The 14406-nt window shown below is 47.3% G+C and overlaps 1 protein-coding gene and 1 non-coding gene across 3 annotated transcripts in view; one reads left to right on the top strand and one right to left on the bottom strand.

The window, feature by feature from the left end:
* The window catches only part of DNAJA3 (DnaJ heat shock protein family (Hsp40) member A3), a 29366-nt gene that overhangs the window by 6050 nt on the left and 8910 nt on the right, over positions 1-14406 (bottom strand). For both annotated transcript variants that reach the window (XM_008697119.2, XM_040635396.1), the window contains exons 5-10: positions 13052-13204; positions 7060-7207; positions 5791-5855; positions 4032-4160; positions 3395-3510; positions 2455-2552 (exon numbers count right to left, since the gene is read on the bottom strand). In XM_008697119.2, coding sequence (XP_008695341.2) covers positions 2455-2552; positions 3395-3510; positions 4032-4160; positions 5791-5855; positions 7060-7207; positions 13052-13204 — 709 coding nt within the window. The remainder of the gene's footprint in view (positions 1-2454; positions 2553-3394; positions 3511-4031; positions 4161-5790; positions 5856-7059; positions 7208-13051; positions 13205-14406) is intronic.
* Positions 11999-12105, top strand: LOC121104121. The gene has a single exon (XR_005836491.1). It is a non-coding gene; the product is annotated as a U6 spliceosomal RNA (small nuclear RNA).

Raw genomic sequence — 14406 nt, forward strand, 5'->3', positions numbered from 1 at the left:
GCCTTCGGCTCAGGGTGTGATCCCGGAGTTATGGGATTGAGCCCCACATCAGGCTCTTCCGCTATGAGCCTGCTTCTTCCTCTCCCACTCCCCCTGCTTGTGTTCCCTCTCTCTCTAGCTGTCTCTATCTCTGTCGAATAAATAAATAAAATCTTTTTAATAAATAAATAAATAAATAAATAAATAAATAAATAAAAGAAGTCACACAGTCCCATCAGAGTGCCCCAATTCCCTGTGTCCTGTGTTGCTCAGCCCTGAGCACTCATGGTCCCTAAACAGACCACGTCTTTCTGGACTTTCTGGTTCACAGACTGGGAAAGAAGTTAGGCTCAGCCGTTAAGGTTTTCATCAGTTGCATCAGGGACCAAATATAAGCAAGGGATCCTAAATCCCCCCAAAACTTTAGGTCAGTTTCCTATGTAATTCTATCTATCCCAAATGCCTTCCGGGTGCCCCTTCCCCAAATGAAAGCAAAGACACCCAGGAATCAATTTGTATCTGTGATGACTCTCATGAGTCTCCAAGAACACTCCGATTTGTGTGTATTTGGAGGCTGTTAAAAAAGTGTTTTGAGGGGCGCCTGGGTGGCATAGTCGAGTAAGCTTCTGCCTTCAGCTTGGGTCATGATCCCAGGGTCCTGGGATCGAGCCCCACATCGGGCTCCCTGCTCAGCAGGGAGCCTGCTTCTCCCTCTCCCTCTGCCTGCTGTTCCCCCTGCTTGTGCTCTCTCTCTGACACACACTTTCCCTCCCTCTGTCCCAAATGAATAAAATCTTTTTAAAAAAATGAATGCATTCAATGCATAAAGTTAAGTTATACTCAGCAGAACTTTGTCAATAAAAATTTAAAAGGAAGAACAAGCAAAGGGTCTGGCACACGTGAGGATTCCAATAAAGCCTGGCTGAACAAGGGAAGGGAACTAGCTATCAGGACAAGGAACCATGAAAATCACAAGGGTCAGAGGGGCACTCAAAAGCTGACCAAATGACCAACTCTCAATTTAAACTACCAGAAAGGAACTTATAAAAACACCAACATCCTAGTATAGTGAACGAGGCCCACGTCAGCACCGAGGGCTCACTCAGGTGGATACCAAGCTCCCCCGCAAGTGGGGAGAGGAGGAAACCTAGGGTGTCTGCAGAGCATGATGCCCATGCTAGGTGACTGGGAACGTTTGCCATTCAGGAAGACACTGGAGGTGCACAACCAGAATTATGTGGAACAGCTATTCTCACTTCTTTTTAGTTGAAGGGATGTAACAAGAATATAGAAGTCTAGGCACCAAACCATTCTGTTTGGTCAGGCTACCGACAGGATTTGTAGTGGCTGCTTCTGCACAGAGGACTTGGTCCCCTGGACTCAACGCAGCTCAACAAAGTCCATGCAGAGCTGTTGCCGCTGGGACCGCCAACCCTGGGCTCCCAGACCAAGCCCTCCAACTCACTGGAAAACTCCCATCACCTGCTCCGACTGACCATTAGGACTCTGAGGACACGGGAGGGACATCCTCGAACCAGACAAAAACACAAAGAGGCAACAAGGAGGAAGCATGGGCGGCTGAAGCCAGCGCACCCACACAGCCTGTCCCCACCAACAAAGGATGAGTATTCCTCCACAGTTCACCCCCACCTCCCACGGGAAGAGGTGCCACGGCTATGGTGCCCATCACCAAAGCTCCTGCCTGTTGGCATTTTGGTGTTGAATCACTAACAGGTAAATACTCTCCACAGACAGAGCATGACACTAGAGCTCGCGGGAAATGAGGCCTGTGCTCATGGCCAAATTCAGAGTCAGACCTGAGGTGCACAAGCAGATCTGTAGTCACGTGACTGGTTTTTTGTTTTGTTTTGTTTTGTTTTTTAAAGATTTTACTTATTTATGTGACAGAGAGACAGCCAGCGAGAGAGGGAACACAGCAGAGGAGTGGGAGAGGAAGAAGCAGGCTCCCAGCGGAGGAGCCCGATGTGGGACTCGATCCCAGAACGCCAGGATCACGCCCTGAGCCGAAGGTAGACACTTAACGACTGCGCTACCCAGGCACCCCACGTGACCGGTTTTTAAACTGAGGTCTCAGTGATGCATTCTGGGTCAGGACTGCAGAAAGCCTTCCAATCCATCTTCTCCTTCAAATGCTACAAGGAGAGTCATGTAGGGTTGTGCCCAAGGTCACAGGCAAGTGGCAGAACCACGGATAGAACTCAGAAGAGCAGCTCTCAGAGACACACAGCCGCTCTCTGGCAGGAGGCGTGCTGGCACTCTCTGACTTCCCGAGCTCACCACACACGGAGCAAGTTAGGGCGGCTTTCCTCAGGAGCGCAGCTGGCACTCAGCTCTTCCTACCTCACAGTTCCCCTTTCTACCATGCTCCCCACAAGCGGAAACCCCAACATGGCTCCTGAACCATGCGTCCTCCAACAACTGAGAGGACTTCCACATGTCGCTGTGCCGCCTTACCCGTGCTAGTGTTGGTGACGCCATTCACTGTCCCCTCCACGTCGGTCTCGTCCTCAGCGTAGCTCAGGATCAGGCTCTGCTGCCGGCTTGTCAGTCTCCTGTGGACCAAACACAGTTGAGTGTTTCCTCTGGGCAGCCCTCTAAATGATGGGTTGGTCAGTTCCCAGGTCAGCATGTGGGAAATGTGGGGCCCCCCGACCTAGGCAGGGGCACACACCCCGAATCTAAGAGCCACACCCTTGAAGCTTCAATCAAGAAAATGGAAACTACGACACTCATCATGGTGAGCACCACATAACCCATCGAACTGTCAAACAATTGTAGTACACCTGAAAACTAACATAATGTTAAGAAAGAAGAAAATCTCCTAAACTACCCTAAGCTGTTTTTCAACAGCTTCCATAAATACTAATAGTTTACTTAAAAGGGGAGGGCGAGGCCCTCTTACGAGCATCTTAGTGGGAAGTTAAAAGGAGTGCCGGAAAGCAGGTCCTCCCCAGAGGGGTCGGACACCACAGCACTGCGCTCATACCTCCCTCCCCAGAGGATGCAGACATCACGTGCCATAATCCAGTTACAGATTTGCCTCTCCCCGCAGACCCCCAGTGCCCTGAGAGCAGTGATGATAAAATCAACAACAGCAGCTACAGCCACGTGTGCCTGATGTATCACTCAATTTTCCGGCAGCTAAGAAGTCCGACTTTTTTTTTTTTATTATTATGCCTTACTTTGCAAGGGGGAACTCGGGCAGGACACACCTGACTAGAGGGAGGAAGTAGCATAAGCCTGCACAAGCCTCAGTGCTCACAGCAGTTGACAGCAGACCCGGGCCAGGGGACTCAGCACAGGGCCGGGCAAGTAAAAAGCCCTCAACCAGGCCGTGCTCGGTGGGGAAGGTGCGGAGATGGGCGGACCTCACCATGGCTACGTGGGCACGCACTTTGGAACTCTTATCTTGATGTGAATGTAGTGATCTCCATAGCCGTAGCTGTTAATCCGGGGGATGCCCTTCCCACTCATCCGAATCTTCTGGTCTGTCTGAATCCCAGGGGGGATCTAGAAAGAAAGAAAATCTGTGGTTTGCCTTGGTCTCCAGTTGCTCATGGAAACATTTCAGGACACAAAAACTTACTTCTAGGAAAGAACTGCCATTCAGGTTTCTAGACAACGACACAGAAACCGGCTAAGCTGGGCTCCACCCGGAGCAGAGCCTGTGATGGGGACTTGCGGGCAGGCAGTTGGGGAAGGTGAGCCCACAAAGAGTAAGGGAGCACGGAGAGCAAGAGCGGGGAGGAAGCAAAGCCAACACATGGGCACAGTGCTGAGGCTGCCGCCTGGTGCCCGCAGAGGAGCAGACGTGACCCAGGAACTGCCTTCCCTGGCGATTTCACAGTCAAGGCCCACGGTCTGTGATTCGAACCCAAAGAATGGCCTGACCTTCCTCCTGCCTCCGCCAGACCTCATCTCTGAGTTCCCGACATGCTCCTTGTTCACTGGTTCTGGCCACTTCTCAGCCGTTTCACAAAAAAAGAGAGCAATGAAGTACAAGACTGGCAAAAACATCTTCGCCCTCTTACCGTCACGTTAATTGTCTCGTACAGGCCCTGCGCTCTGGCTGTCCCTCCAAGAATAGCCTGAGCTATGGAAATAAAGAGGTCGGAGTGGATGTCTGCACCGTCCCTCCGGAACACAGGGCTTTTCTGCACCTAGGGCCAAGCACAAGAGATGCAGTCATGCGCAGAGAAGTCCTCCCTGAGATGGGACAACAGCCCCGCATCCCAGCAGCCTGGGCACAGGCCCTGACATGCATTACAGTGACACTGCTTCTGTGTGAGGAGCAGAGTACTTTTGTCAAAGCAGAATGCGACCCCAGGCTCCAGGAATTACATCAGATTTGTTTCTATGCTGCAATGCAAGAGGGTCAGTCCCGGATCAAGCCATTCAACTGACAAATCGAAAAAAGTAAAACTGGCTTTTTGAACACTAACAACAACAAAAACCTTACTCTACTGGAAGGTTTAAAGAAACACTGACTAGTACATCTACAAAGGCAAACAGTTTATTTTCCAGTCATTTGGTACAAATGGGCAGCACTGGATGACTCTGACCTTATAACCACTACCTTTCGAGCCTCAAAGACAACCCTTGCCTTGCAGCCATGTTCCCTCTCTGTGTTCTTGTCTATTACCACATGGCAGTGGGGTCTGCAGCCCTGACCGAGCCCAGTGTAGAGCCTGGCTTCCGGCAGGCCACCTTTGTCTTGGATCTCCTGGTCTAGCAGTTCACCCTTTACAGTACATTTATCTTTGCTTTAAATTACAAAATATTTCACACACATACGAACAAGCAAAGTAAGTAACATCACACACACAGTGCCCACAACCCAGCTGGTGTTAACAAGGCTCCAGCCACACCCCCTCCACAGTGACCGCCACGCTGAAAATAGTAGTGACTATTCCTACATATACACACGTGTCCCCAAATACTACGTAGCACCATCTCACGTGTAAACCGTTTACAGACAGTCTCCCTCCCTACATCTGCTTGCAACCTCCCTCTGCTTTGTTTCTCTCACTGGTAACTGAGAAGTCTCGAGATGTGTCAGGCTGACTGACACGTGTGGCTCTGGTTTCTTCCTCTGGCTGCTCGGAGGCACTCTGGCCCCCATGTCCTCACTCAACCAGTCTTCTCCGAGGGCTGCAGGCTGTTGTCGGAGTCTTGCTGTCATGAGCAAAGGAGTCTCGCATGCAGCCTGCACGGCCTTCCTCAGGTGGGCATCTGGCAGGGCTGCAGGGACAGGGCGCTATCTCCCTTGCCATCCCCCCGTTTCAGAAAACCGGGTCTGCCCCTGCTCACAGTATGTAAAGCACTTGCTATCTCCACAAACAATTCAATACATAAATTAAAAACACAAAGAGGGGTGCCTGGGTGGCTCTGTCACTTAAGTGTCTGCCTTCAGCTCAGGTCACGATCCAGGGTCCTGGGATCGAGTCCCGCATCAGGCTCTTGCTCAGTGTGGAGCCTGCTTCTTCCTTTGCCTACCGCTCCCCCTGATTGTACTCTGACAAATAAATAAAAATTAAAACACACACACACACACACACACACACACACACAAGATGTGTTCCGTATTTTTATGTATCCTATGTTTCCAACCTGTAAACATCTTGAGGAAACTTTGTTCTGTCCAAACGTAGCACAAATGTTTGATGTGACGCATGTTTAACAACCCCACAGAAATGGCCAATCGCCAACCTCTCTCCAATGAGAAGCCCAGGCCGTACCCCCTCCCCCAGGGCAAGGGCCAGAGAGAAGCCGTACAGGCAGAGCACCTACCCTGAATGTGATGAAAATTTCCCGTTTTCCTACAGGCATCCGCACGGTCTGGCCATCCTCGACTCCTGTAAGAACAAAAGTTCAAAAGCGAAGAATTATCTTGGGACCTCCCAAGGAACTTTCTGACCTAGATCCATTTACAAAACCACTGACTTCCTTACTCATGCCTGTTAGTGAGGAGCAACACAGTTACCAACAGAACACCCAATGAGGCTAACTTTTCAAAGGTGCAAATACAGGGGTGTCTGGGTGGCTCAGTCAGTTAAGCCTCTGCCTTCAGCTTAGGTCATGATCCCAGGGTCCTGGGATCGAGCCCCGCATCGGGCTCCCTGCTCAGTGGGGAGCCTACTTCTCTCTCTCCCTCTGCCCCCTCCTCCTGCTCGTGCTCTCTTTCTCTCCAAAATAAATAAATAAAATCTTTAAAATTAAAAAAAAAAAAAAAGTGCAAATACAGCAACTGATGACCAAACAAGAGCACCTTCTATTCATTTATCCAAGTGTAATGGACTCCTGCTCCTACCAGTCCGTGTAGTACCTCAGTGAGTTCACAATCTAGTGCAGGAGACCGCTATCGACTAAATAGGAACACTAACAAACGCATCATTACAAAGAGGGTCACGTTTTAGAAGGAAAAGACAAAGGACATCTAAGAAACAGGGAGAGTTCCGAACGGAAGGCTGCCCAGGGGAAGTGACACTTGCGCTAGGAGCTTTGGGAGAAGAGTTAGCCTGCTGAAAAGAAGGTGGAAAGTGAGCTTCAGACACAGGGAGTGGTATATGCCAAGCTCTGTCCTGGAAGGCATCACAGCCCATTCAAGGAGCTATGTGAAAGTCAGAAAGGCCGCAGGGCGGGCAACCAGGGGAGACTAACAAGAGGGGGCATTTCTCATCCCAACAGTCACAGCATGCTCTGCAGGGCGAGTGACGTGATCACCCTGCCGTGAGAAAAGCCCGCCCCGGGAGAAAGAGCCAGCTAGGGAGAACAGCCAGAGGCTCCCCTGGGGGCCAGGATGGAGGAGTGGTGGTGCAGACTGGGCTGGCAGGTGGAAGAAGAGCAGAACAGGCCTGTCAGGTCCCTTTGTCCAATGTGGCATACAAGGGTAGCCTGTAGCATAACTCGTGCAAAGAACGAAAATTCAAGGAGATTCTAGGCCTCCCTCTAGTCCAGGGCTCCAGGCCCTTAACCACAGCTTCTCCAACAGCCCAATCACAAGGAAACAAAGGCCTCAGCTCTCCTAGCTCCCAGGGCGTGGAGGAGCCCAAGACCAACCGGCAGGCACGGGGATCACCACTTTCTTCTTCTGCTTGGCTTGTCCTGCTCCTCTGCATACCACACAGGGAGTCGTGATGATGGAGCCTCGGCCCCCACATCTCCGACATGTGGAGCGCATCACAAAAGGGCCTGTATTTATGGTTTCCTGATTAAAAAAAAAGAAAAATGGAATCCTTAAGCACACAGGTTAACTCTAATGGCCAAGCCCCTGGGGACACAACATACACTAGAGAAAACATCTCACTGAAGACTCGTGTTCTGTGTGAACATGCACTGAAACACACCACCTAAGAGCACAGGGGCAGAGGCTCACACTGTCAGTGTGATCTTCTGGAACATGCTGACTTCTCAACGCCCAATCAGTAAGCTGATTATATGAGCCTGGAAAATGAGATAGTGCCTCTCTATAGAGGTTCCTGAACCCCCCGGGGAGCTGAGCAGATACATTTTAAAAAGAGAACTGCCCCTGGGCGCCTGGATGGCTCCAGGATCCAGGCCCGTCGGGCTCCCTGCTCAGCGGGAGTCTGTGTCTCCTTCCCCCAGCTCTTTCATACTCTCTCCCCCCTCAAATAAATAAAAATATTAAAAAAAATAGTTATGTTTCAAAGCTACGGAAAAAACCCTCGACACATATACCCTTCTGCTCTGATGCTTCTACTCTGTAAGACAGATTCCCAAAGGCGGAATTGCTGGGACAAATAATTACTATATTTAAATTTTTTCAATTTAAAATCTATTATATTTAAAAACGCATGTGTTAGAGGGGCGCCTGGGTGGCACAGCGGTTAAGCGCCTGCCTTCGGCTCAGGGCGTGATCCCAGCGTTACGGGATCGAGCCCCACATCAGGCTCCTCTGCTATGAGCCTGCTTCTTCCTCTCCCACTCCCCCTGCTTGTGTTCCCTCTCTCGCTGGCTGTCTCTATCTCTGTCAAATAAATAAATAAAATCTTAAAAAAAAAAAACAAACAAAAAACGTATGTGTTAGAGACTCTGGATTCCAGGAAACAAACTGACAGTTACAGAAGGGAGGGGGGTGGGAGGACTGGGTCACCGGGTGATGGGTATTAAGGAGGGCACGTGATGTGATGAGCACTGGTGTCACTGGCAACTAATGAATCGTAGAACATGACATCAAAAACTAACAATGTACTATATGTTGGCTAATTGAACGTAATAAAAATTTATGTGTTACATTTACTTGTACATGGTACAAAATTCTAAGGTAGGAAAAGGAGATGTAGTGAACAGTTAAGTGCGCCCCCGCCCCCCATTCCCTAGTTGTTCCAGGCGCCCTCCTCAGAGACACAGCCACGGTAATACTCTTGTGTATCCTACATTACCCGGACACACGCATTTCGTGCCATCTACGTGTGCATTATGGGTTTGCAGTCACCCAAGGCAGCACTGTGCACATGGTGCTGCAGCCTTTGTTTTAGTTTTTACAATTAAATGATCTCAGAAAGCATTTCTCGGCAGCGTACAGCACCCTGTGACCTGGATGCACCATGGGTTCTCAGGCCACTCACTCCTGGTGGTCCCTGAGGCTTCAGTATTATACACAAGGCTACAAGGGACACTGTGCACACACTGCGTCCCACGTGTGATCTGTAGGGTCGCTCCCCACAGAGATGCACACACGGTTCTGACTGCTCCTGCAGCACCACTCCCAAAAGCCAGAGCGCTTTCCACTTCCGCCATCAGGGAGTGTGCATGCTCATGTCCCACAGGCTTGCTGGCACGGACTGTACCCATCTTTGAAACTCCTGCCCCTCCAGAGTTGAGCCGAAGGCATCTTCCAGTTTCCACGACTGCTGCTGAGAGACGTTCACCAGCTACCCACACTTCCTCTACGGTTCACCTCACCCAGTTTTCCTGATAAGCTGCTAGCCTTTTCCCCGTTATTCTAAAGGAGCTCTTTACATATTAGGAACACTAATCCTTTAGCAAACCTGTTGCAAATATTTTTTCCTAGTCTTAAACATCATGTTTTGAGAGAAATACACTTGGTTTTACTACATTATCTCAATCTCTTCCGAAAAAAAATTTTTTAAAAGAAGTTACAGCAATTGGAGAAAGGACCTCCAAGTGAGAGGGAATTGGGAACAATCAATGAAAACTATCTGTACAAGTGGCAGCAACCCAGTGTAGCCACGGGAACACATGTGCTCCCCAAAAGCGCCCTCTGGAGGACTGTCTACTCGATTGCACGTGGAGCTGCAAGATGGTCCTTTTCTCAACAGGAGTATTTGCAGGTGTAACTGCAGGTACACCCATCAGTGGACTCTTATCTGGCCATCAAAAATAATGTTTAGAAATATTCGAAGATGTGGAAATACATGAAAAGTGAGTAAAAACTGCATATATGATCCTCAACTGTTGAAAATTACACACGTACAAGCAAAATCACTCAAAATCATATGACAAACTAGAAAATACAGAATTCAAATCATTAAAGGAGGACTAAGCTACTTAATTTATAAAGAGCTTCTACAAATGCTTCAGAATAAGACCAATTACCCAACAGTAAGAAGGAAAAAAGGCTGAAGAGACATAAAGGAAAACTGGCCCTCAAATCTTCAAGATGTTCAACCTCACACGTGACAGATGCAAAATGAGCATGAGAATGGCGTTACACAAAGGTATTCAGTGTCTGTTCCAGCACAAGATGAGGGAAACCTGAGCGCACGTCAACAGGGGCCTGGCTAGGTAAGTGACAGCGCGTCTGTGAAGGAGCCGCTGTGGCCCTGCAGATTGGGGCAGCTATGTACAGAGTGTTTGCCAAATATACTGAGAAGTAGAAACAAAATAAAATACTAAAGTACAAACAGAGCTAACTGTATTATACTTTTCATACAAAAAAACATGCGTATGCATGCACGCATCTAGGAGGACAGGGGATGCTTCTGGGGAGTGGAAAGAAACACAATGGCTGACAGACAAGAATGGGAGGGACATTTACTTTACACTATTTACAATTTGAACCCACTGACTTTTTAATGATTTGCGTTATTACCTATTTGAAAACTAATATAAAACAAAAATGACTTTTTTTTTTTTTAACATTTATGTATTTATTTCAGAGAGTGCGTGCGCATGCATGTGTGACCGGGGAAAGGGACAGAGGGAGAGAGAATCTCAAGCAGACTCCCCACTGAGCATGGAGTCCATCATGGGGCTCAACAGCTCAACCCTGAGCCTATTACCTGAGGACATGAGCCAAAATCAAGAGTCAGACACCCAACCAACTGAGCCACCCAGGTTCCCCCCAAAATGACATTCCTAATCAACAACTGGACAAAAACAAACTTAAAATGCTTGAGTGATGAGATTATCAGGGACTTCCACTTTTTAAGAACTGTTCTGCTCTCAAAGACAACTTCTACCCCCTACCAGCATACACACACAATGACTGATTTTGAACTGGGTGGTAGGGGACTTCTCAATCCCCTCAAACAGGATCCACCTTAACGGAATACAAACATAATCCATGAAAACCTAACTACAACTAAACATATATATAATCACAGTGAAGGGGGAGAAAAAGGTTGACCGAAATAACTTCTGAGCAAAGTATTTTAACTATATACCTTCAATCAAAAGATGAAAAGAACTCTAAATGGCAAAAGCCAGTGGTCAGAGTAACAATTCGGAAACTACTTTTTGTGTTAAGGCGTTGAGCAAATGAGTAAATATACTGAGGTTAATCAAAGCCAGACTTCTCTTTATCAGAAAAACAGTTTCAAATACAGACAGGCAGAAGACTAGATGAACCTTGTGGTGCTGGGCTGGAAGTGGAACTATCAGGTTGAACTCACTGGTTTGTCAGAGCGATGGTGGATGGAGAGATAGGTGCGTACATGTGCATGTATGTGTCTACCTATAATGTGAATAATACGGAAGGAGATACAGATATGGGTATATACGTGCATGCTTGCACACACGCACACACGCACACACACATGCTTTTATTACCCTGGCCTAGTCTGTGGGAGGGCACAGACTCAGTGAACCCCCCAGAAACAATGAGCACATCCAGAGCACGGGTCTTGGTTTCTAAATCCCAGGAGACACTGGAAGCAACCAGGACCCCTTGCAGAAATGACTGGCTCAAGGGTGTGGCAGGAAAAGCAAACACTGAGTCTAGAACATCTTACTGTGATAGGAAGTGCTCAAAGAATGAGGGGGACCTGTCAAAGGCGACACGAGCCAGCTAGAAGGGACTCCACAGGCCAAGCCAAGAACAATTTGAACATCGAAGGCAGTAATTATACTGATTACAGCCCACTGAATAAAATAAGAACACCTAAGTTCACACTGCTATAAATGAATGATAAATACATAAATGGAGAAGAGAAAGTTCTTCCTTCCAGAAGAATGCCAACTAAGAAACACAGAGGGATGCTGGGATCAGAAAATCATCTTGCGACTGCCCCAGTAATAATTAATTGGCAAGAATGATCAATGGATGCCACAACTATTGGGTGAAAAGTTTGATGAGGAACTGGATATTTATAGAGTATTAGGGTGCCTCCACAACTTCCTCATTAATTTCAAAGGAAAATTAATAACTTTACAGTGAAGAAACCTGGCGGACACTACCTTAACCAGCTACTAGTGATCAAATGTCACATCACCACTAACGGGACAAACGGACACCTTATGACTAATGACATGATCCACCAGAAAGGGATGTGGTGTTTCATCAAAAACACGTAATCTGAATCTTATCATCAGAAAATATCTGATGAATCCCAAATAAGGGGCAATCTGCAAAACAGCTGGCTTGTAATCCTAAAAAATGTCAAGGTCATAAAAGAAAAGAAAAGCTGAGAAACTATTTGAAATTAAAGGAAACAAAAGATATGACAACCAAATACTACGCAAGATCCTAGCTTGGATCCTGGACCAGGAAAAAAAGGACAATGAAAAAGTGTGAGTGCTCGCTTCCACAGCACATACACTAAAATTGGAACGACACAGAGGAGATTAGCATGACCCCCGCACAAGGATGACGTGCAACTTCCTGAAGCGTGTCATATTTAAAAAAAAAAAAAAAAAAAGGAAGAAGAAGAGAAGTGAATAAGTACAGATAATGGTATTGTATCAACATTACTTTTCCTCATTTTGACAACTGCACTGGGGTTATGTAAAAGAACGTTCTTGTTCTTTGAAAATACACACCACAGATGACAAAGCAAATGGGACAGAATGCTGACAACTGGTGATCTGAGTAAGGATTAAGGGAGTGATTCTTTATACTGTACTATAAATTTGTATTATATAAAAAATTTAGGGGCACCTGGGTGGCTCAGTCAGTTAAGAGTCTGCCTTAAGCTCAGGTCATGATCCCGGGGTCCTGGGATCCAGCCCCGCATCGGGCCCCCTGCTCAGCTGGGAGCCCACTTCCCCCTCTCCCTCTGACCCCACTCATGCTTGCTCTGTCTCTAATAAATAAAATCTTAAAAAAAAAAAATTTACTAAAACGTAAAAGAAGGGGGCGCCTGGGTAGCGCAGTCGTTAAGCGTCTGCCTTCGGCTCAGGCGTTCCGGGATCGAGTCCCACATCAGGCTCCTCCGCTGGGGGCCTGCTTCTTCCTCTCCCACTCCCCTGCTGTGTTCCCTCTCTCGCTGGCTGTCTCTCTGTCCCATAAATAAAAATAAAATCTTTAAAAAAATAAAAATAAAAAAATAAAACGTAAAAGAAAAAATGAGGACGCTTCAAGCAGAATTTAAGCCTCCCTCCTTCCATGACAGTTCAGATTACCAACACATCCTCACGTGCATTTTCAGAGAAGACAGCGCTGCACCACTGACCAAGACAGAGCTCAAGGAAAAAGGTTATAGACAGAACAGTCCCACCGAGTTAGGCACTCTCCAAGCACCAAGTACAGCCGGAGAACTATCCCCAGAGGGCGAGCAGACAGCGGGGTGGGCCAGAGACGGGGGACCCCGAAGGAAGGGGTGGGGCGGGGGCTCCTATGGGCTCTTACCATGCCAGAGCCTCCGCAGTAGTGGCAGTTCTGCAGCTTGGTGCCAGGCTCGTTCCCCTTGCCGTCACACCGCTCACAGGTGTCAGTGATGTTCACGGTGAACTCCTTGTTGACCCCCTTGGCCGCCTGATTAAACGTCAACTCCATGATGTACTAAAGAAATCAGAGGACAGCCTTACATCTTTCTTTTGATAATTACCAACATGATACTTCACTTTAAAAGTTAAAAGCAACGGTCAGCAGTTTCCAGTTACTTTAATTTTTCTTTTAAAGCAGACTTTTTTTTAAAGACATTTTACATTTACGATACTGAGGAGGTGCACAGGTCACCGACACACCGTCCACCCAGCCCCACACATGCACAGCCTCTCCCATCATCAGCATCACTCCCTGGAATGTACTTTTTTTTTTTTTAAGATTTTTTTTATTTATTTAACAGAGAGACAGCGAGTCAGAGAGGGAACACAAGCAGGGGGAGTGGAAGAGGAAGAAGCAGGCTCCCAGCAGAGGAGCCTGATGTGGGGCTCGATCCCAGAACGCTGGGATCACGCCCTGAGCTGAAGGCAGACGCTTAACGACTGCGCCGCCCAGGCGCCCCTGCAATGTACATTTTTTTAAAAATCAAGGATGAACCTATATAGACACATCATAATCATCCAAAACCCACAGTTTACTTTAGGGTCCACCCCTAGTGGTGTACATCCTACGGGTCTGAACAAAGGCCCACTGTTACAAAATCACAGAGTACTTCCACTAATGTGAAAAGTCACTACATATCCTCCATGCTCCACCTATTCATCTCCTCACCCAGCTACTTTGTTAACTATTTTACTTATCTACACTCAGCCTAATAAACATGGATGGGATTCAACTGATTCTGCCCACTCCGCAGGATTTTTAACAGGGAATGTTTGTTTTAAGTGAAAATGTACTTTTCAACAAACTGTTCAGATATTTGGACACAGTCCTTAAAGACAGCTGGAAAGATCCACAATCATAACTGAAGTCATAAAACATCCCCCGTCTCTTCAACTCTGATCATGTCTTCTTAAGACATAAATAGGCCGTGTGTCTCCCTACTGGATTGAGCTCTCCTAGAACACTGTAAGCAGGCCTTCAAGACAAAATACTTACACCCTAATCATGGACCCTGAGAGCCCCAGTCTTAGGCTACTTGACTGAGCAGCTGTAAGAATATAGTTAAAATGGATGTACACATATTACCTACACGATTTTTCTTAAACATTAGAATTATACTCTACCAAAATGGCAGCCTCCAGATCATTGCATTGAAGCTGCTACGCTTTTTTATTTTTTTTTAATTTTTTGAGAAAAAGAAACTGATAAAATCTCTT

This window comes from Ursus maritimus, unplaced genomic scaffold, assembly GCF_017311325.1.
Source record: "Ursus maritimus isolate PB19 unplaced genomic scaffold, ASM1731132v1 scaffold_2, whole genome shotgun sequence".
Lineage (NCBI taxonomy): Eukaryota > Metazoa > Chordata > Mammalia > Carnivora > Ursidae > Ursus > Ursus maritimus.